The sequence below is a fragment of the Protomyctophum bolini genome, assembly GCF_963924005.1.
Source record: "Protomyctophum bolini genome assembly, chromosome: 2".
NCBI lineage: Eukaryota > Metazoa > Chordata > Actinopteri > Myctophiformes > Myctophidae > Protomyctophum > Protomyctophum bolini.
In genome coordinates, this window is record NC_137863.1 from 16,285,935 (window position 1) to 16,309,846 (window position 23,912).

The 23,912-nt window shown below is 41.4% G+C and overlaps 2 protein-coding genes across 4 annotated transcripts; both read left to right on the forward strand.

The window, feature by feature from the left end:
• The first annotated feature begins 303 nt into the window (after positions 1–303).
• Positions 304–21,778, forward strand: pfkfb2b (6-phosphofructo-2-kinase/fructose-2,6-biphosphatase 2b). 3 transcript variants are annotated; one of them, XM_080786332.1, is made up of 18 exons: positions 304–468; positions 1,817–1,852; positions 1,885–1,988; positions 3,941–4,066; positions 5,109–5,205; positions 6,117–6,180; positions 6,329–6,403; positions 6,781–6,837; positions 6,988–7,112; positions 7,398–7,605; positions 12,974–13,120; positions 14,175–14,279; positions 14,705–14,834; positions 16,434–16,445; positions 17,355–17,417; positions 17,618–17,682; positions 18,781–18,945; positions 20,654–21,778. In XM_080786332.1, exons 3-18 carry the CDS (start codon positions 1,907–1,909, stop codon positions 20,726–20,728), a joined length of 1,596 nt encoding a protein of 531 aa, XP_080642458.1. In that variant the 5' UTR covers positions 304–468; positions 1,817–1,852; positions 1,885–1,906; the 3' UTR covers positions 20,729–21,778. The 3 variants fall into 3 exon arrangements, with proteins under 3 accessions (XP_080642458.1, XP_080642457.1, XP_080642459.1); XM_080786331.1 differs by having other exon boundaries at positions 1,817–1,988; XM_080786333.1 differs by lacking the exon at positions 16,434–16,445 and having other exon boundaries at positions 305–468; positions 1,817–1,988.
• LOC308325744 (replication factor C subunit 1-like) lies at positions 8,457–11,399 on the forward strand (the record flags this gene model as incomplete). Its single annotated transcript, XM_080778411.1, has 1 exon — positions 8,457–11,399. The coding sequence occupies one exon, from the start codon at positions 8,457–8,459 to the stop codon at positions 11,397–11,399; it is 2,943 nt and encodes a 980-aa protein (XP_080634537.1).
• Positions 21,779–23,912: the final 2,134 nt, after the last annotated feature.

Below are 23,912 nucleotides of genomic sequence, written 5' to 3' on the forward strand. Positions count from 1 at the left end.
AGGTAAATCTATTTGAGTATCCTTGGTCTATACTCTATAGTATTCTTGTGCTATAGCAGCCAGAGCTGTGTCATTGAGCGCCTCGATACCAGAGCTTTTAATCGGGAGTTGGGTGTACTATGTTTACCATAGGGCAGGCTCTTTAATCAACGTTTACAGCCGTAGTCCGAACTACTGGTAGGAAACATTATGACGTAGAGAGGCTGAGAGGCACACCTTCGGTTTGGAAGGACACCAGTGGACCTCAGCAGCGTCGTCAAGGACAGCCTCCACCCCGACGACTAAAGCGGTGCCAGCGGTCGCAGCAGGGGGACTTTTTGACAGTGTGACAGTGACGGATGTAAGCTGAGACAGACATTCTGTGTGGAGGTGATCACATGCTGCGCCCAGACCGCCGGTGTAAAGACTATCCGTCCGATCACCAGCGCGCAGTAGAACGCAGGAATCCTCGTTTTGTCAGCAGAAAAGGTAAAAAGCAAAAATGTATAATGAAGATGAAAAAACATTATACTGTCATGGTATGGCAGCGAATACGGGTGTAGACCTACATGTAGAATGTAGGCTATTAGATACGAGATTGTGGTGGGTAATAGTCAAAGTTATATGCGATTATGCGTATATTAAAAAAACGTTTTATGTTGCATCACTGCGGCTTTAGTTTGGCAGCCGCAGCGCGTAGCCTACAGTACGTACGCCAACGATGTGATGTGGCAGCGCAGCTCATCACTGTCTTGACTCCTGGGTCCTGCTACACTGAAGTCTGAAGTGACCACCGGGTGGTCGTATCTTAAATTTAGGAAATAAAGTCTGAAATTCCAGCTACTTGTCTGTATTCCAGACAGTGAGTTTTTGTTGAAGATTGAATGCCACGGTGAATGTGATGATTATTAAAAAAAATGAATCCCATCCACTTTAAAGATTCAAGTGAAGTGAGGGGTTTATTTGTCACTCATACAAGTAGCCTAAGTGAAACGTTAATTGGCGTAACTCGTCTGCCCACCGTGCTAACAATAGTAGGCTAATTGGTCAACAAGTAACAAGATTACAGGATTACTAGATAGGATATAGGCTATACAGGTTAAGAAAGGTAAAGTAAAGGTAAAACCATTTAGAAGCAATGTGAGTCAGTGAAGGCTGCACAATGCAAGGAATGTAGGGCAGGCTATCCTTTATCCTATATATTTATTGTTGTGTATTTACTGTAAGCTGCAATATCCTGTTGTGCTTGACATTTATTTAACCCCGTCTTGAACCTTTTTATTTATTTTTAACTATAGGCTATATAGCACTGAATTCCCTCTGAATTAAAAGTGCAATTCAAATCAAATATATTATCGATTCATCATCAAGGGACCACTTCACCACTTTTCAACCCATCTTCATATTATATAATATGTCCTCATCCTCACTAATAATCATAGTAAAATGGCATTTTTTCCCCTGCTCAGTCTGTGTATAGGAGGGCTGTGGGCAGTTCAGAACCCCATCATCGTTAGGCAGAAATCTTTTGAAACAAGATTTTTTTACAAAAAGGTTTAGATTTGTATTATCGTGAGAACGATGGCTTTCATTTTCGCATTGCAACTTTCCAGGACTAGAAAGCCTGCAGTTTCTATTAGCTTGGATTCCCCATCGATGATGTCACTGGTGGACGGGTTTCTGAACTGCCCACGGCCCTCCCATGAGACACAGACAGAGTAGAAAAAAACTGTGGCATTTTATCATGAACATTAGTGAGGAGTGAGGACCAATTATATGAAGGCAGGTTGAAAAGTGGTGAAGTGGTCCTTTAAGCAACAACATCCCTCTGTTTCAGACAATGGGCAGCTGAGAAGGATCTTTTGAATATTGCTATATATATATATATATATATATATATATATATATATATATATCCTCCATCACCATGTCAAGCATCGAAGACGTGGGCTCTATAAACTTGGAAGAAGCCAAGAAAACAGAGCCTAGAATGAATGAGAAGAAATGCTGTAAGTAAACCTAAACCTGCATGCTAGTCAACCCAAATGAGTTGTTCAGAGCAGCAGTTAGCAGTTAGCAATTTTTATTTTTATTATATCCAAACTAATGTAAGTTGAATACTGACTTTTTAACAAATGTGTATTTGTAATTGTATGTATGTCTACTGTAACTTTTATTCTTATGTGGACCCCAGGAAGACTAGCTGGTTGCTATGGCACCAGCTAATGGGGATCCTTAATAAAGAATACATTCAGTAAATAAAGTTCACACATATTGGACATTATGATATTCTAAATTTCTGCCTGAATGCTCAAAATGTTTTGAAAATGCAGGTGTTTTTTTTTAATGAAGCCTAGTACATTCACAAAGGGTATTAATGGATAGTTAACACAAAACAGTTAATAGTGGACTAGTAGTTTTAATGGAAAGCAAGTAAATTAAGTCCATGGTTGGTTGGCTAACCTCAGAATATGCACAAACGAAATCTACAGAATGGATGTCACATTTTGTCTATGACCTGTAAGTGAAAACAAAATGATCTGATACCGCAACTCTTTTTGTGTGTGGCAATTATGAGGAGATCTTGTTCATAATGAAATGACAAAGCTTGTGTCATAAATGTACACTTTTTGGGACAGTTGCTATATTTTCTATGTTATAATTAACTGGAGAGATAATTATGTGGTCTCAGTATGACTCTATCAAAGCACACCAGTAGTAGGCTTACAATTGCCTCCAAACGTGCCTTAATTATAAGTCATGGGTTGGGACAGTTGGACAGATAAGACTAGCTTTAAGTCTTTCAAGTGTGAAATAATAATATTTGTGTGCTTTCAGTTACTTTGTTACTTTACTTTTTGATACATTATAATCTCATCTCTGCACATGTGCACCATGTAGCACATCTCTGCACATGTGCAGGTATACTGTAGGTGGCCTTTACACGTGTTATAAAATAAATAACATTTGTATTATGAAATGACTATGCCACGTCGCCACCCTCACAAATCGGCCTACGCCTCACCCTTAACCATAACACCATATACAGTATGCTGGACAATGTAACTGACCACGGTAAGGTTCCCCAATTTGGTACGGGTTCAGAATTAACAGAACCAGAGGCTGACAAAAGTGTAAAGTTCATTCAACATGTAGAATAATATATTCAAGTTCAAATACAGAAGGGAAAGTGGTTATTATAGCTGGGAAATTATAGCCTCGCTTTGCGACACTAACACTGTGCTGGGCTATGCAATAGGGGCGGGTGAAGTGTGGCTGCGCCAGCCTAGGGAAATCATGATCCTAAAAGTGGGACTGCAGAGGGCAAGGGCAGGTGATAGCTTCAGGGCCTACGCCCACTGGGTCTACACACTGAACTAAACACACAGCAACATAACCAATCACCATGATACAAATATGCAAAACCTAAAAATTAAAGTAATCTCAGCAAAAAATCTAAACCATGCGCTACTAATTAATAATTAATGGCCCAGTATACACCTATGTCCTCAACACAGTTGGTACCTGTAGGCAGACATGCAGCTGTATAGATGAAGTACTCGCTTCTCTGCTTCCAAGTCCAACAGAACAGCCATCCACCCAAAACCCCATTGGATTACACTCAAAGGTGATGAGTTTTGGGGTATTTAGGGTAGGAAGGGACCAAACGCCTGAAGGGCTTTTCTTTCTTTCTAATTAACGTTTCAAGAGAGTATTTGATATGCAGTACAGGTTTCATTTCTACTGACATTCTGAAGGACACAACAAATCTAATCTCTCTCATTTTACTTATCTTTGCACAGTTCCATGTTTAATTTCCTGTCTGTTATGAAATATGGTCTGTAATATATTTCACAATGCAGATGATAAACAATGGGAAATGAACACAATTATTACACAATATGATAGCATAGGTGCCACTATTTATGCATGTATTGACTGATGTGTTTCATCTGTTTAGCCTGGGCCTCCTACATGACCAACTCTCCAACGGTGATTGTAATGATCGGTCTGCCTGCAAGGGGAAAGACTTACATGGCCAAGAAATTGACACGATACCTCAACTGGATAGGAGTCCCTACCAAAGGTATAGTGTGATGGAAGCCACCTTCTCAATCAGCATAATAATAGAAGTTATGAACCTTTGTTTTAAAGCCACAAGTGTAGACATGCCTCTGTGTTGGTTCAACTTGGTCTTCACTATGGTTGTCTCTCTGACAAGGAATTTATATTGCAGTCAGAGCCTCTCATAATTGAGGCCTTATAGTTATTCTTGAGGTACAACTCCTCCTTAATTTGAACTTGAGACATCACCTGTGAATCTGATCCCGATTGCTCACACAGCTCAGGGACAAGTCTTATTCAGTACCCTTGTTCTCTTACTCTCATCTGATTGGTTGTATGAGTCTCTGGTACCATATTTAAGTGTGAACTACTATGTGCTCTGTACTCCCTGAAGAAGGCTTAACAGCCGAAACGTTGCTTTCATGTCTTACTTTGCATCCTAATAAAAATATTGGCACTTTTATTTGGCTATCAAACTTTCTTGTTTTTTCAAGATCCTGTCTAAATTTCATATAAATTATATTTTCCAACATTCAGTCACTTTGAAATGTGCTATATAAATAAATTCATTGGCAATTGCCACCCATCAGTCAATGCAAACGAGTCAAATCTGATTAATGGGCCATCCACATCAAGCACTACTATTAACTATGAAGATAGTTTTAAAAAAAAATCTAACTCAATTGAATGAAAGAATCCACACCGCAGCTATTAACAATGACATTTGTAAACTATATAGATATAGTTGTAGTTCTAATGCTTGGTGTGGAAGGCCCTTAATTATCTGAATATACTATTTTGTCATAGGACTGGGTTATACGTACTGTTTGTATAGCAAGTCCATCATAGTTATTTCTTACTATTACAATTCTTTCTCCAAATTTAGGGTGATTTAAATCTTGAGTATAGTAGATTGTAACTATTCAGAGAAAGAGCATTATCAGTCAACTCCAGGCCAACATTCAGATCTTGGTTTGTGCTGTATTATTGACAGTAATAATAACATTGGTCTTCAAAACACATCAAGGGCAAACTGTTGACTCCATTATGTGTGCCATTTGCAGTGTTTAACTTGGGTGTGTACCGGAGAGAGGCCGTCAGGTCTTATAAGTCCTATGATTTCTTCCGCCACGACAATGAGGAGGCCATGATAATCAGGAAGTAAGTTCCACACTTTGAACAGATTGTTTTTAATCTGTTGTGTGAGGCAGTATCATATTTCCTCAGTTGGTTAATTCTGCAGTCTACACTGCTGCTTTAGTGACTAAGCTATTTTTGGGCCAGCAATCAATATTGAGGGCCAGGTTCACACTAGTGTTATCTCAGACTGCCATTGTCTGTGTAAAACTTGGAGTAATTCCCACATACTGTTTTAGTCTATGTTTGTACAGTAGTATGTATATTTACTTATTATAAAGCACCTTGTAACTCATGTTTATAAAAGCTATACAAAGTGCTAATAAATGATTGTACTTGGCACATGAGGTGCTAAAAACCAATGCTGCTATGCACTGACCTACATATTACACAAGCTGCTGCTGTCAATCTGAGGCACCTACAAGCTTTGTAAAATGTTTAATGTATTTTAGACCCATGTTGAACAAGAGGTAAAATAAAGTTTTTTTCTTAATATGTCCCTATGATTACTTAAACTTTCTGGCTTGTTTGGCATTGTCCTAAGTGACAACCCCCACCCATCCAACACCTAATCAAGTTATAGCAATAACAAGTATTGGCAAATACTATTGTAGCCTAGCACTTCAATCCTAACAATTTTATTGATCTGTCCAATCCAGCATAAAAAAGGGACTGCCATATACATTGGACTAGACTAGCGAATACCAAAAGCTTCCCATAGCAGGCAGCAATAACAGAGTTCAGATCAAGTTCCATAAAATACAATACTTTGACTAATTTCTCAACAATTGGTTTCATACAATTCCGTTCAAAATAATTTCCACATAACAAGCAGTTATGTGGAAGTGAATGTGGAGATAAACCTTGATGTATAGACACAATAAAGGGATCATTAGAATAGATTCCATTACCGTATTTCTCTCTTTTTGCCATAGACAATGTGCTCTGGTTGCTCTTCAAGATGTCAAGGCGTATCTGAAAGTAGACGGACAAATTGCTGTGAGTCCTTTTTCTCAGATTAATTTGTCTGAATCAGGGTAATTTAATCTCCTCTTTGATGTGGTGTTAAAATCTTCTTAATCCTTATCTGTCCCAGAATAGGTTTTTCTACATGTCTTACTCTTAACCTTTTGATTCCTTTCACCAGGTGTTTGATGCAACTAACACAACAAGAGAGAGACGAGACCTCATTTTGGATTTTGTTAAAGAGAATAAATTCAAGGTAAAACAAGTAAAAACTATTTATGTTCCAGTCATGTATTGCTGCCAATCTTACACTGTTACTGTTGTTACGTCCCCTTGATGGATCTGGAGAAACCAAATCGTTTTCACCTATTAACCTAGTATTTTTAACAAGCTATGAAACTGTACTGTGTTGTGTACAGGTCATAGTACCCCTAATAACAATATAACAGACACACCAGACAGATCACAAGACATAAAACAGCCTCAGGGCCAGGCTACACCTAACACCCTTGAATACAAAGACATTAATGTTTAAACAAGTCATTTTCTATTAACTTCAACCCATTAATTCAGCTGACATGCACAGGCAGTTGAGTCATAAATTGCCCACGTGACTTCCCCTCTGTCCAACAGGTGTTCTTTGTGGAGTCTGTGTGTGACGACCCAGAGGTCATTGCTGCTAATATCATGGTATGTTCATGTCAATTTCTGTAATTCAGTGCTTGACTAGCACGTCGTAGACCGAGTCTAGCCCATAATCTATTATTACGCACGCCGTGTTCTTGTTTTGTCAGAAATGTTATACTGCTGCACATTGGAATGTGTTGAATACCTTTGCAGGAAGTAAAAGTATCAAGTCCAGACTACCCAGAAAGACACAGAGAGCGAGTGATGGCGGACTTTCTCAAACGAATAGAGTGCTACAAGGTTACTTACCAACCATTAGACCCTGATGAGTACGACAAGTAAGGATGTATGAATCTTCATGGGTGTTTTGGTAACATTATCTCAATAAATTAAAGATTTCCCATTAACAATGTGTAAATTGTGGATGTATCTGATACTGCACTTTTATTTACCCTCTTAGCAATTGGACAGGTGAACGACCATCATTTGGCATTTACCAGCAACTATTGCCAAATAACAGAAAAGTTTGTAATTTTGCTGAATTACTCCCTGCAGTTCTGACAATAGCCAGTAGGTGGAGGTAGAAAACAAACCATTTTGTTCTTGTTCTGATTCCACACTAGGGAACTCTCTTTCATCAAGGTGATGAATGTGGGTAGGCGTTTTGTGGTCAACCGGGTGCAGGACTACATACAGAGTAAAATAGTCTACTACCTCATGAAAATCCACGTGCACTCTCACTCCATCTATCTGTGTCGACATGGGGAGAGCAACCACAACGTTGAGGGCCGCATCGGAGGAGACTCGGAACTTTCACCTCGTGGGAAGCAGGTGAGGTGCAGATTATCTCCGGTCATTCTTTTTATTATCCTTTTTTAAATTAATCAAATATTTTAAAATTATTTCATATATCAGCAGATCTATAAACTTTGTCGCACAACGATGTCTTGCAAAAATAGTGGACATATCAGATCTACAATACAAGCTCACGTGTTGCGATGTGACACGTTGTGCGAGCTTGTAGATCTGATATTTTCACCATTTTCAAAGTGTTTTAAAACAAATCTACCTATAATGACAAGATTGATTCACAAACCACTTATTTTATTTTACTAGAGGTTCAGACCCTCACATCTAGAGTTCGGGCAGGTACCTCACACCTACGTTGCACCACCGATATGGACATCAATGTATCCGTCAGTCCATGTCCCTTTCATGCCCATATATATATGATTTGATTTGATTTGATATATGGACCATGGATCACTGATGTCATCAGTATATGCTTGCCCAAATACGGGAGTAGCTCATATAGAGTTATAATAGAGTATAGAGTTGCTCACTTCTTGATTGGACAAGTGTGATAGTTAGGGCCATTTTGGGTCCTATGTGACTCGTTGTCTCACATGTGCAGTAGTGTCACCTCCGTGCACAATCAATATACATATTCCTTTAACTTAAGAGTTAAACTAATGTAGCAGGGCTATATTATGAAATGACTATACCACCCTCACAAATAGGAGTGAGGGATCCTACAAACACATTAACCATACACTGTATGCTGGACAATGTAACTGAACAAGGTAAAGTTACCAATTTGGTACAGGTTCAGAATGAACAGAACCAGGCCGATGTAACAAAAGTGTAAAGTTTATTCAAGTAGAAACGTATATTCCTCAATGATGGACTTTCTTGGCATTAGCAGTGTGCAGTGTTCGGATAAGAAGCTGGTAGCCATCACCAAGAGGAAGGCTCCAACTCAGGACCCAGACGATTGCATGACTGATGACTTAGTTGCCAAACAGCTGCAGATGGAGGAGGACATGGAGAAGCAGGTTCACAATGATGAGTTTGCCAGGACGGTGGCTATGCTGGATGAGGCACCACAGGCCAAGAAGGCTCGTATGGAATCTGCTGAGAAGCCAGGGCCAACTATATCGCCCAAGACGAGTAGTACATACTCTGCCAACAGCAGCACAAGCAGACAGTCAAATGAGGCTGACTGCTTCATAAGCGAGGTTATCAGTCCATCCCCTAAAAAGACCACAGCTCCTTATATGAAGGCCAGCTCCAACCTGGCTCTGATGAAGAACAAAGATCAGGTAAAAGAGGAGGAAATAACAATTTCACCCAAGAAAATAAAAATCTTTCCCAAAAAGGAGCCCTGCACTGATTTAACCATAGAAAATAAATATACTCCCAAAACAGGAAGTATTGCTGAAGGGGAGACTGCAATCAAAGTATCCCCCCAAAAGCCACAGTCCACAAGCACTAGTCCTGATGACGACGAGCAAAAGAAAGGCAACGCTACAGCCTTCAGAAACTACCTAAACAGAGATGGACCACGTGCTCTGGGCTCCAAGGAAATACCTACGGGTGCAGAGAACTGTCTGGAGGGGTGTGTTTTTGTGCTGACAGGAGTCTTAGAGTCCATGGAGAGGGATGACGCCAAGTCTCTCATTGAGTGCTACGGGGGCAAGGTGACGGGCAAGATCAGTAAGAAGACCACCTATCTGGTGCAGGGCAGAGACAGTGGAGCATCCAAGACAGAAAAGGCAGAGAGTCTGGGAACTAAGATCCTTGATGAGGACGGCCTGTTGCAGCTGATCAGAACCAAACCAGGGAAGATGTCCAAGTATGAGATTGCTGCTGAGGCTGAGTGCAAGGCCTCTAAGAGCAGAACACATTCCAACCAGCCCTCGAAGAGTACCCTGCCTGGCCAGAAAATCTCATCCTTCAAGGTCAACTCCAGGTCCCCTCAGACTCCCAGCCCCTCCAAGAGGGGCCCGGCCCAGGGCCAGAGCTACATGCCTGCAGTAGGAGACAGTGCCACCCCACCTGGGAGAAGCTCGGGGTCCGAGCTCCGCAGGGGACTTGGCCTTTCCCCCTCTTCCTCTTCTTTGGCCGGGGATGCTGCTAGCCTGCTGTGGGTGGACAAGTACCGCCCCCGCTCTCTGAAGGCTGTGATTGGCCAGCAGGGGGACCAGAGTTGTGCCAATAAGCTGCTGCGTTGGCTGACAAACTGGCACAAACACCAAGCAGGTGGAGCTGCTAAACCAGCAGTAGCGAAGATTGGTAAGTTTGGAGGCGGTAGAGATGATGGATCAACATTTAAAGCAGCTCTGCTGTCTGGACCCCCAGGAGTGGGGAAGACCACCACAGCAGCACTCGTCTGTGAGGAGGTGGGCTATAGCTATGTGGAGATGAATGCCAGCTGTACTCGCAGTAAGAACAGCCTTAAAGAGGTGATAGCGGAGTCACTCAACAACACTAGCATCAAGAACTTCTATACAGGCACATCCCAGACGGTCAGCAACAAGCATGTCCTTATCATGGATGAGGTTGACGGTATGGCTGGAAATGAGGACCGGGGAGGGATACAGGAGATGATTAGCCTCATCAAACAGAGCAAGATCCCAATCATCTTCATGTGCAATGATCGCAACCACCAAAAGATTCGGTCCTTGGCCAACTACTGCTTCGACCTGCGCATGCAGAGACCTAGAGTGGAGCAGATCAAGGGAGCCATGATGTCAGTAGCATTCAAGGAGGGCATCAAGTTTCTGCCGCCAGCACTCAACGAAATAATCTTAGCTTCCAATCAGGACATCCGACAGGTGCTCCACAACCTGAGCATGTGGTCTACTACGGGAAAGGCGATGGCATTTGACCAGTGCAAGGCTGACGCCACCAATGCCCGCAAGGACCTGAAAATGGGACCTTTTGATGTCTGCAGGAAGGTCTTTGCCTCAGGGGATGAGACTTCCCACATGAGCTTCATAGACAAAAGCGACCTCTTTTTCCAGGACTACTCACTCGTGCCGCTTTTCGTCCAGGAGAACTACGTGCACGTACGACCAGCAGCCGCCGGTGGTAATTTGAAGTCTCACCTGATGCTGCTCAGTAAGACGGCTGATTCCATCTGTGATGGAGACCTGGTGGACAGACAGATCCGCTCTGGACAGACCTGGTCACTACTGCCCACCCAGGCCGTCTATGCGAGTGTGTTACCAGGGGAGCTGATGCGAGGCTATATGAACCAGTTCCCCACTTTCCCAAGCTGGCTGGGCAAATTCTCTTCCACCAACAAACATTCCCGTGTTGTCCAGGAGCTGGCTTCACACATGTCCTTAAAGACATTGAGCAGCAGACAGGCAGTGAACCAGGACTACCTGCCGTACCTGCGGGGGGCGCTGTTGAAGCCTCTCCAGAGCCTGGGGGCAGATGGAGCGGGCCAGGCCGTGCAGCTGCTGGACGACTACCAGCTCATCAAGGAAGACGTGGACAACATCATGGAGATCAGTGTCTGGGGCGGAAAGACTGACCCCTACACTAAGCTGGACCCCAAGGTGAAAGCAGCCTTTACCCGGGCATACAACCGCAAGATCCACCTGACGCCCTACTCCCTGCAGACAGTGAAGAAGGGCAGACGCGGTGCAGGAGGCGCCGAGTCTGAGCTGGGAGGAGGTGCAGACACGGAGCAGGAAGCCCAGGATGCCGAGGGAGATGAAGAGGAGGATCTCGCTGTGGACGGCATGATCAAACAGAAAAAGACCAAAGCCACCAAGGAGCCCAAGAAGAAGGCAGAGGTTTTGGGGAAGGACAAAGCCAAGGCTAAGAAGTAAGACATGACCGGACCTGAGCTCTCCGTTCCTCTAGGCCAGGAAACCCCCTACAGACTCTTAGGAATGGAAAACGTGCCACATGGAAAACGTTTTTGCAGTCTCAAAGCCACTGGAAATAGACTTCTTTCCCCAAACAATCAGATACATGAACGAACTGATAAGAACCAGAACGAAACAGGGCAAAGGAAAACAATATCCCCACCCAAACACACACACCTTCACCCTCTTCTTGCACTACTATGCTCAAATTGTACCCTTTTAAACTAAATTTGTTGTAGATATGGAACATACGGTATCCTCGAATTGCACCTTTCTAAACAAAAATGTGTATGGATACTGTAAGGCTGTTCACAAAACGTTTACCGGTACCTAACTTTACTACAGGAAAAACATGTTACTCTTTTTTGAGGGGCACTAGCCCCTCCTATATTCAGCTATAGTGTAGATTTTCGTCTTATACCAACATTAAATTCCCATTGACAATGAATGGAGAATTTATATTATATGTGGACGAGCAAATCAGCTATTTTTATCCTACACAAAGATCTTTCGTCTCTCCGGTGGTCACCAGACTATACCTGGTTGTCACATAGTCTATTCCTATAAGATTAACTATAACAAAAATCATCGCATGGATGCACCTGGGACGTATCATCAGGGTTTCGGGTCTGTCGATCATACCCCTCACTCAGGTCAGGCGACCCAGCCGGGGTGATAAAGTCTCAACTTACGTCCCAGTAGCTACCCTCGATCAGTCCCATTATCCATTCATTGTCAATGGGAATTTAATGTTTGTGTAAGACAAATCTACACACTATAGCTAGGAGGGGCTATTCAAGTTAAAATACAGAAGGGAAGAGGGGTTATCAATATACTAACTCTGGCAGCGTTCCAGCTCCCCTCCACAAAACATCCCACCTGCTGAACACTGTAAATGGAATAGAAAATGTCACTAATTAAAATCAACCTTTTCTTTTAGGTTTTCTTACCAAGTACAGTGTACACCTCATGCCTCCAGATCCCTAACAAACACTCAAATCAGGCTTCTGGCCAAACATGAGGCCTCAAACCTGGTCACTCCTTTTATGCACTACCCTTAAAGGGGTACACTCAGAATGTTACCAGCCGCTTCAAATGTTATCAACCGATAATTTGCGAATGCAATTGAGCCAGCAGGCTCTCCTGGAGCCTACTGACTGAGATTTAGAAAACGCAGAAGTGAAATTTGACTGCCGCCAAAGTGAAAACATTGTGAAACTGACTTACATGGCCAGTTAAGACTGATATGAGGTTAGGCGACTTACGTAGCCGGTTAAGACTGAGGTCAGGGTTAGATTTAGGGTTAGTAATAGTCAGACAACGTGACCAACGAAAGTCGGACGTCTTTGCGTTTCATAATCACAGCCAGTCGGCTCAGGCGAGCCTGCTGTTTCGATTGCATTCGAGTGTTAAAGTAACCTACTGATGATTATCGGTTGATTTTCATTAGAATCCGCTAAATTTAGTGTGAGCTACCATACGATTTATAATAATACACAAATGCCACGTTTTCTCTCTGTCTTTTTCATGGCCAGTTTGCCCAGGCACTGCATAAGTTCATTGAGGAACACCAGCTGTCAGACTTGAAGGTGTGGACCAGCCAACTAAGGAGAACCATCCAGACAGCTGAGGAGCTGGGTGTTCCCTACGAACAATGGAAGATACTCAACGAAATTGATGCTGTCAGTAACCTGATTTCTGTTCACTGCTAACAGGGGTGGGGTAGAAGAAAAGGGACAAAATATAGGTGGTTAAGTCCTAAAGTCAAAATGAGGCGGAAGCAAGACCTCAGATCCTTCTGAACTAGGGCTTTAAGCAACTAGTCGACTAGTAAATCCACTAGTTGACCTCGTTGGTACTAGTTGACTAGTTGATAAGGGGGAAAAAAGGCCTCAAGATCAGATAGAATGCTAGATTATAGTCACCGATGTACACAGTTTTTAAATGTACAAATATTATTTTAAAAATCACTTTAAGTGAAAGCCCTAATCTGAACTGAGTGTTGCTGTTGAGGTGTCGAACTATTGGTTGTCGGACTATTGGCTGTCGGGCTATTGGTTGTGGGACTATTATTGGCTGTCAGACTATTGGCTGTCAGACTATGTAGTCTGTACTGTACTGTACTGTACTGTACTGTACTGTACTGCCTCTCATCATGCACCTGTGCAATGCATGTGCTACAACGTAGTCTGTACTGCACTGTGCTCTGTGCTGGTGACTGGTGTTGCCACTTTGGTACTCTAAACAGACATACAAAGGGACACACATTGCTGTTCCTTGGAGTGGCTGCACCACTCAAATCACACCCGTTTGAAGTGAGGGGCGCTCTTATCGTCGTACATCATCATACATCATCTCATTCCGGCCAATCAGAATTTGCGTCCTGTGCACCTTCGTCTTCAATGTTTGTGTTTACACAAACACTCAAAATTGTCCATTCATTATCAATGGCATTTAATGTTTGCGTTAGGAAAAAGTTTGTGTTTACACACACACACACACACACACACACACACACACACACACACACACACACACACACACACACACACACACACACACACACACACCACAAGCTGGACAAAGGAGGGGCTATTTCCCTGTGGAAACTTCCCAAAAGTGGAAACTACCAAATCGTTTTCTTCTTTGTTATTCCACTCATTGCATTCAGGTCATGACATCAGACACCTTTAGCATTATCTGTTGACATGATCTCACTCTCTTGTCATGCTCCAGGGCGTGTGCGAGGAGATGTCCTATGAGATGATTCAAAGCTCATTCCCAGAAGAGTTTGCTTTGAGGGACCAGGACAAATACCACTATCGCTATCCAGGAGGAGAGGTAACCTGGACTTCACTGTACCTTGCACCTGTTCTGGGCAAAATACCTGTATTTCATTCCATTTGTGTCAGACACCACCAGCCAAGATAAAACTTTTTTTTCTTAAAAAAGTAACAGGAGCCTCCATGTTTCTCCAGCTTTTAGCAGACAAAATTGGAACTGGAACACTATACAAATGATGCTGATAAATGGCCTACACTACATGATAGATTTTCTCCTGATTGGCTGAAATTTTGTCACCTATACCTGACAATGTATTCTGTTTATTAAAGAGCTGGAGAGACAGGAAGACCCCTGTTACTGAACAAACACTCTATACAGCAATGATTACCATCAGAATATACAGTAGTGATTTAACCTTTTGTCAATAAGCCTATTAAAAATAAATAAAGGGTGGTCGAAGCTAAATGTGTCTCTCACTGTAGTCCTATCAGGATCTTGTTCAGAGGTTGGAACCAGTTATCATGGAGCTTGAGCGCCAGGGCAACGTGCTGGTCATCTGTCATCAGGCCGTGATGCGCTGTCTGCTGTCTTACTTCCTAGACAAGGGTGCAGGTCAGAAAAAAATAAAAAAATAAATCATGGATCATTTATACTTGCGTCACTTAGTCCGTGAGCCAGGACCCCAAATCTGGTGTCACCAATGGGCTGAATAATTCTCATAGTGATTTTTGGGAAGGTATACATCCCTAGTGCTAATAGTGTAATAGTGCTAAATATGTGATAGCATTGCAGTGGTGGTAGCTTTCTGCATGTCTAGAAATGTTATCCATTACAGGAGAGACAACATAGTGAGTCACTATGTTGTCTCATGTAATATATAGTCACTATTAGTGACTATATATTACATGAGACTGTTTTTTCTGTTTTCATGAAAGATGTAGCACAAAGGTTCCCTCTGTAAATAACTGTAAATATTTAAAACCATTTTAGAACATAAATTCTAAGGAAATGTTTTATGAAATATAGTGTGAAATTGTAGTTGTATTTGGGCTCTTAGAACAATTTTTGCTTGGTTGCCAAAAAGGCCACAGAGCGGTTTGCACTGAGATTATATTTGCAATCCCATAGTTGGAACGGTGGGGCGTTGCTATAGGAACCAGACCAATGTTAAAAGCTTCCGTAGGACTCAAACATTATATAGACGGAGTATAATATGTTGGGGTAAAAAAGTTAAAATAACTGTCAATAATAGTATTTGTAATAATAGTATAAGAAAATGTGATAATATTTATCTTTTGCAACTACATTCAATATCTGTACGCTTCAACTCAATCAGGATCATAAAATCAACCCACGACATCCTCCTGGCCCTAGCCCTCCTGATTGGCAGCAATATCTTACCCAAATCCTGGTCTACCTCATTGTCAAAACTAGATCCTCTTTATCAACATCATTTCTCATTTGTAGCTTGAACATCTCATCAGGTGTCAGGTCACCCAACCTTAAAATGTGGATCTCCCATCCAAATTGTGTGACATCAGCCGATCTTTCAAGTTGAGCCCTCAACACGTGGTATAACAGGGCAACAGATTGTTACATTGTGACACCCAACTCACCCAGCACATCATCAGGGTAGTCTGGGAAGTTCCCTGACACCCAACTCACCCAGCACATCATCAGGGTAGTCTGGGAAGTTCCCTGCCACCCAACTCACCCAGCACATCAGGGTAGTCTGGGAAGTTCCCTGCCACCCAACTCACCCAGCACATCAGGGTAGTCTGGGAAGTTCCCTGCCACCCAACTCACCCAGCACATCAGGGTAGTCTGGGAAGTTCCCTGCCACCCAACTCACCCTGCAGCACATCAGGGTAGTCTGGGAAGTTCCCTGCCACCCAACTCACCCAGCACATCAGGGTAGTCTGGGAAGTTCCCTGCCACCCAACTCACCCAGCACATCAGGGTAGTCTGGGAAGTTCCCTGCCAGCAAGTATTCTGTGCTCTGATCTTCCCTTTGCACATGGATATGAGGTTGCACAGGACTGTCCCATTCTAATGCTCTGTACTGTATACTGTACGTCCACCCGATACACCAACAAGACAAGCACATCAGTTTATTCACTGAGCATGCGTATCACACCCTGCATACTGTAGGATGCCTGCCTCATCATGACCAACACTAAAGAGGTTTTCTTTTTTCTTTCTTCCTTTTAGGGCTAATGAAAGGTACAAGTATGGTGTGTGCGATATGAAGTGTGAGATTACCATAATAACAGTTCAGTCAGACAACTCACGAATAGATTTAACCAATATTTATTATAGAACGAGAATACGATATATTAGACTTGGCGTTCGGCTCTGCTGCATTTTCTCCCGGCGCGATTAAACACCATCATAAAACATTAAGAGCAGGGAGATAGATACTGTATACAATTTAAAAAAAAACATGGGGAGCATAAATAACAGCCAAACATCACATAACCAGGAACCATATGCAGAGGAAGGGAGGAAGAGCATGCAGTCTGGTGAGCATAAGTAGCCCGCCCAATCAGCGAATGACGTGTGGGACTTGCACACACATAGTAATGCAGCATGTTAACCCCTTGAGTATAGTATGCGCCTTTGAGCATGGCATGAACCCCCTCAAGTATGTCTGCCTGAACTAACTCTGCAGGCTACGCATCATTAAATCCTGAATTATATTCCATCATATTCAAGAGCTTTTCAATATGATGATATAATGTTGGGGGGGGGGGGGGGGGGGATGTATTAATATGTTTTTTCATATTGACCCATGCAACTTTCGACTAGTGTTATAAAATAAAATGCATGATAGTACTCATAAAGCTACCACTGGTGCAATGCTATCAGATATGTTCTAACTCTAGACATGTATACCTTCACAAAAATCACTATGAGCATTATTCAGCCAGATGGTACCGACCAACCCCGCTGACTCACGGTCTAACTGAGAAAACAACCGAAGACGACAGGTTCTAATAATGATGTGACTAAAAGAAAAATCACACCCGTGTGAACTGAGTGGTGCAACTCAACTAATGCGTGTGGATACAGATCAATTCACACATATACACATGATGATAAATAAATTCTATTCTTTCTTCTTTCCCACAGATGATCTACCATACATGAAATGTCCTCTTCATACAGTGCTCAAGCTCACACCTGTTGCGTATGGTACTGTAGATCTTTCCTTTTTTAGAAGTACAGTTCATACATATGTTATGTCTTGAGCAGTTCCAGAAATGTAATAATAATAATGGATTTCATTTATATTGCACTCATTTATATTTATATAATGTAGGTCTTTAGTCCTCTCTTAAAAAGTGGTGTCACATTCACCTGGATGTATTATTTGATTTCTTCTTTTTCTCCAGGTTGTAATGTGGAGATGTTTTATCTTGACGTGGAAGCAGTGAATACACATCGAGACAGGCCTCTTGTAAGTCTGGTCCAGGCTAAGAAATGAATGCTGTATCGATGTGCATTTGCCATATCTGAATTGCAGCCTAAAACATATTAAGCCATTATCTACTATTAAATAGTAAGTATTTGATAACATTCCATGTAAAACTCATTCGAACATTTACAAGTTCTCCCTTGTAATGTCAGCTAATCCCAATGTAGGTGCAATTGCAATGCAATCCCAATGTACTGTAGGTGCATCACTGCATCGCAATCACAGCCCAAATATGATAATTGCTTTGCTTCTTTGAATTGTGCCCTAAACATTCCTGCTCTGTTCTAATCACACTAAGGAACCCGAGTGTGTTCCTGTGTTCAAATTGACCTCCCTAATTAATCAAAGTGGCTCAAGCTATGCCTGATTATGTGAGTAGCTAACATGATAGTCTTTATATGTAGGCTGTGGCTGATTATACATCTCTGCTTGCTTGATCTGACATCATTACCATTCCTCTGCTCCGGTCTCTTTCTGTCACTGGTTTAGTGCTCATAGGTTATTTGTATACGCAAGTATGTGAATCCCTAGAATCCATGATATTCTGGGCATGTCATAGTAATGATAGTAGTAGGCACACTTTATGCAAAAACACCAATCTACAAGCTCGCAGCTTGTTTTGTGAGTTTGTAGATTGGGTATTTTTGGCAAAGAGAGTTGGTGTGGAAATGGGCCTAGACCGCTGGGGACCCAGCGATCAAGGAAGTATATGGTTTAAAATGGTTACGGATAGACAATTCAGTTTGATCCACTGCTTTGCTCTTCAAATCTAGTGCAAATCTAGTCTAAATGTTACCGCTCCCATTCTGTGGAAAGGCTTGTTGACTTGATCAGATCAGATGCTGTGTCTTCTCATGTAGTCGGATTAATATAACTACCACTATTTGTCTTGCAGTGAAATTACATTTATGTATCTGAACAATAATATTGTTGTGTTCCCAACTTCCCTGTAGTTTATGTTTTTGTTTGTCTGTGTCTGGTGGAGGTTTGCCCAGGGAGCTGATGCTGTTGTGTGTTCCCACCTATAGTATATATTTTTTCTTTAATGTTTTGCGGTGTCTCCCCTTCATCTCCTACCAGGGTAGAGTCTCGAGGGAGGCCACTCCCCTTCTGCGACGGAATAGTTACACCCCCTTGTCCAGTCACGAGGTCAAGCGACCCAGACTCTACAGTGCCGGGAACCGGCCCTGGCTGCCCCTCGCCATCACCCCTGAGGCTCTGATGCCAGAGGGACAGCAAAGTGAAGTTAGTGTCGGAATCACCCTCTTTAAATCAACGTCAATAATTCTAATCAGACCACCAGCCTCTTCCCCTCACTCACTCCCCACCAATCCTCACCTTATCTTTAGCATTACCCGCCCACCCTTGGATGGTTTCAGTCTGTGTTGCAATGTAGGGGTCTCCTTCTCTATCTGTCTCTCATTCTTTTCTCTGGAGATGTAATGGTTGTGGTTGAATGCAGCAATTCCGTGCTAAATGTTGTGGCTCTGTCCTCCACCTCAGCTAGCTGTCTGTCTCATGGCATGGCCTCTGACTGCATCACAGTTGGTTCAGCTTCAATATTCACAGCAGCATGCATACAGTATTCTTGGCTCTGATCCATTGCATTAGTTAATCAGTTAATGCTTTGGTCATGACTCATGAGCTACCATGCTCTGAATAGCATATGAATTATAAAGCCTGATTTAAACTTAGTTGCACGGCAGTGTTGTGTGCCGAGAATAGCCGATCTACAAGATCAGTGTGCAAAATTGCCCCGCGACGCATTGTAAGCGTGTAGATCTCTAATTTTGTAAGTATAAATCAAGCATAAGGATATGCTCCTGATATGAGTCAGCATGTCAGCCTACACGTAGCAGATGGACGACACACTCAGACCTCAGTGATATTTTGTTGGAGGGTCTTAGGGAATGTATTCAAATGTCACAACCCCAAATCCAAGCCAGAATAGGTTTCACCAATATAATTAATTGTAATTAATAAAATCACACCCGTGTGAAGTGAGGGGCGCTCTAATCATCGTACATCATTGTACATCATCATCGCGAATGGTGTTCCCTTATTGGCCAAGGGTGGCCAGTGGACACAGACATTACCAGCCGATTTGCTCAGACACATAAATTCCATTCATTGTCAATGGCATTTAATGTTTGTATTCAGACAGAATCTACACTATAGCTGTTTATAGTTGGGGCCCCTCAAAAATGTAATGTTATGGAATATTTTTAGCAGACATGGTACATCACTTATTGTTTTAACATACAGCATGCCATGTACTAAACAGGTAATTCAGCTCAGGAAGATAAGTGTTAATGTTTTGAAAATGCGTAATTCGTAAATGTCGTTGTGTGCTTGTGTATTTGTCAGCCTTGCTGTGTAAGTACAGTGCTTCTGTCCTTCTCCACATTTCTATCTATTTCTGTCCTTTTCCCACCCTCCTTCCGTCTGTGTTCTAAGCCTCGGATAGGAAGCAGTTGTCTGTGAGTATTGGAGACTTTCCTGCCCCAAACCATCCATTTCTTCTTTCTCCCATGTTTTGTACCTCTATATTTAACCAAAATTGTTGTATATTCATATTGATAAACGTTTAGATTTTTGAAATGGGAGTGAAGCCGATTGTCTACCTCGTTTTATTGCAATTATCTGCAGTCATTTCTTCATAAAAAATGAGGAAATAACAAGACATTTGTCAGTAAACAAAACAAACTAGTCAGGATTGATTGAACAGGACATGAAATAGAGCTTTATGGAATGTTGTGTAGATAAAAAATAAACAAACATTTTGGTGCTTTTGGTTAAGTATAGATTGAACCAATCTTTGTATTGACATATTGATCTAATTTTTCATACAGAGAAGTAAGTCCCAAACTAGGGACTTAATCAGTAAAAAGACGGCATTAGAAGATGGCATTGGTTCATGACCATCAACCACATTTGTCTATTTCTTTTGAAGGAGCCCCTGTGTGAAGCAATCGACTATGACAGCCCTGAAGAAAGTCAAGAAACTAGTGACACTGTCTGTTTCTGAGTGACTTAGAAGAGAAGCCTCTTCTTTTCTTCAATCCTCTCGGCTTGTCGCATGTGGAAAAGTTATGGGGATTCATTTATAAATCGTTCTCATGCGCAAAATGTTGCATTCTCTCTATTTGTGTCCATAATGAAGTGAAACAAAATGAAAGTTCAGGCTGAGTGTCAGGCTAACTATCCACTCAGTGTATTACTATATTAATGTCATCTTTCTCTTTATCATATGTTTTTTTCTTCAATTTTGTGTGAGAAGAGGTTGTGTGAGTACAGGGCCATCTCTAGTTTTATATCTAGACCTTCATATTCCTCTTAACTCTGCAAGCTATATAACTGTCACTGCACGTTTGCCAAAAGAAACAAATCAACCAGTGGCACATACGTACATCCACAGATCGGATTGGTAACCGAAGCAACTTGTAAATGCTGTGTTGCCTTACTGTGATGTTTGTTTGTACTTTTACTACTGTGTAAATCCTCCGTGTTCATTCATCTCCGAGTGTACAAACGGAATCAAATAGAACCATAAAGGTCCATTTGGTTACATTTGTACACACAGAGTTAACAAGTGGCTAAATTAACACTGATGATTTTGCTGTGTACAATTGGACACCTGTGTATAATGCAATCAATTATGTTTAATGTTGAGGTTTAAAAAAAAATCTGGTTTGCTCATTATACAATAATGATTATGCAATCATACTGTACAGTCATCTACTACTGAAACCGTCTTGGTTATTTAAAATGCATATTTTTATAATGCAACTGTAATGGTTAATACTGCTTTTTGGATTTACTGTTATCTGATGATCTGATTGCATTGCTGTCAGGGAGAAGGGGGTACATAAGTCGAGCCAAGTTAGTATGAGTAAGATGTGGCATTTATTTGATCTGTCCTGTTGTGTACCGTTTATTTGTTCAGATTGTGTCTATGAAAATAATATTGCACACCACATGGCTTCCATATTAAACACATACAGTATATGAAGATAGAAATAGGTTGTGCACATGTTTTTAATGAACGATATATTAAATGTAAATGAAGGCTGTTGAAGTTTGTCCTGTTTACTTGTGCCTTAATAGCAGACGACATTAGTCACATCTGTATGTAACAAAGCAAAGATCAATCTGTTTCTTTTCCACAATGTGAAAAAAATAGTATTTGATGTGGTCTATATGGATGGCTCTGTTATCCAACTCTGTTATCAGTCAAATACAAATTCAAAGTAACATAGGCTATAGAAATCTCCCTCTGTCTCTTTCTTTACTCCGACTCGGTTGAGGCAGATGGCCGCACACCCTAGAGTCTGGGTCTGCCTGACGTTTCTTCCAGTTAAGGGGGAGTTTTTCATTGACGCTGTCGCAAATGGGGCTCACCATGGGACTGTCTGGTCTCTGCTCTACATGTAAAATGTCTTGAGACAAGTTGATGTGATTTGACACTTGAAAAGTACTAGACCAACTGGATCAAGTAATTCCATTCCACTAGAGCTTACAGAAGAATGCAGATCTGATCAGGTAAAAATTGTGAACCACTGCTAGTAGTAGCCAATGAGTTTATAGTCTGTGGATAAGTGATAGGTATTTCGGGACTCATTTGTAGATCTGTTATTTTGTGAATGAATTTACATGTGCCCTGCTTAAATCATATGCCCTGTGTCCCACTGAGGTACATCTCATTTCTGCCCCAGTGTTTAGATAGTATTATTTATGCCCCAGCCGGCGTGTAGATAAAATAATTGTTTTTCTCCTGTTTGCCAAAACACTATCGGCCCCTCGGTAACAAAATGTTATTTTGGCCTTGGTGCTTTGCCCAGAGCAGACAGACAGTCTCCAACTAACTTGTTAGCTGGTTGTCATTGACTTGATTTGTGAACTACATTGACATTACTAACTACATTTCCCATCCGTTACACTTCCTGGAATTCCCGGAAGTGTGAGATGCCACCACGACTCCCAAGTAGGCCTCCCGGCAATAGGTGTCGCCTTATTCACTTTTGATTAACCTCTGAACCCAAAATGCATTACTTCCTATGTCAGAGTTTGTTTTGCTTTCATAACAGTATATAATGTAAGTCCCAGACATTTGTTTTCCGGAGAGAGACCTTTTTCACCATGTCCATTTTGGACATGGTGAGAGACATTTTGCAATTATCTGTATGTGGATCTGTTCTGTGCTATCTGAACCAAAATTAATTGGCTAAAACATCATAAGCTCCTGACTGGAAAAGCATTTCTTTCTGTGGACTCGTCTATTCTATTGGGTATTTTTCTAAAAGTATTTAATGCTTAAGGTATTATATTTGAATTGATCATTCTCCTAAAAAGTATTCTGGTTAAAGCTAATTATTAACTTTATAGTCTAAAAGGTTTAAAACCATTTCTGTAAATTGTTACAGGCTCTCTGCCTAGGTTTTTGATACCGAGTATGTATTTGTATTTGATTACTTTTAAAAGTATTTTTACATTTCCGGAGTTTCTTGCTCTGGCTATCGAAGTTATTATACAGTCCTTTCTAAATTATCATTGGTCTTCATCCTCCTTTTTTATCTATTAATAAGCCTTTAAAATGGGCCTTTATAAGGGCCAACAAGGATCATATACTGTACTAGTAGCCTGGCTTTGGCCAGACTGATAACGTGAATAACTTGAATCCACGTTTTATCAGTCTGGCCAAAGCCAGGATATGGAGCCCATTTTGGTATGGTTGCGTTTGTTTCTTTTGTTATTCATTGCAGTCTATTCATTGGTCGGTCATTCATGCAACACTGTTACACATCATTCATTTGTTTTTTATCAGTTCTAAATAAAGTCTGGTCTAATTTAAACCTTACCTTGTGGACTGTAGCGAACCAGGCTGGATAAAGAGGTTGATCAAGGCCGACTGATGATGTGAAGTTTCTTTAATAGATCAACGTGAAACTAAAAACAAGACACAAACATATCAACACAGGCAGACACATCCAATAATATGAGGCATTCATATAAACAAATACGTTTACAAATAACCAATAAAAAAGGTACATATCAAACCATGATACCGTATAAACAAACCAATAAAAGGTACATATCAAACCATAATACCACATGAGCAAAATCCCACAACAATATGACACAAACCAATAACAATGGAAAATTGACATTCACCTTGTTCCCTCTCCAGCTAGGTGCTAACTTGTTACCAGGTG

What these genes read in the sequence shown, in the direction of transcription:
- pfkfb2b (XM_080786331.1), top strand. Translation starts at nt 1,907, where the DNA reads ATGTCAAGCATCGAAGACGTGGGCTCTATAAACTTGGAAGAAGCCAAG. An exon ending in TACTCAACGAAATTGATGCT is followed by an intron (nt 13,121 to 14,174) that starts GTCAGTAACCTG and finishes GTCATGCTCCAG; the next exon opens with GGCGTGTGCGAGGAGATGTC. An exon ending in GCTCACACCTGTTGCGTATG is followed by an intron (nt 17,418 to 17,617) that starts GTACTGTAGATC and finishes CTTTTTCTCCAG; the next exon opens with GTTGTAATGTGGAGATGTTT.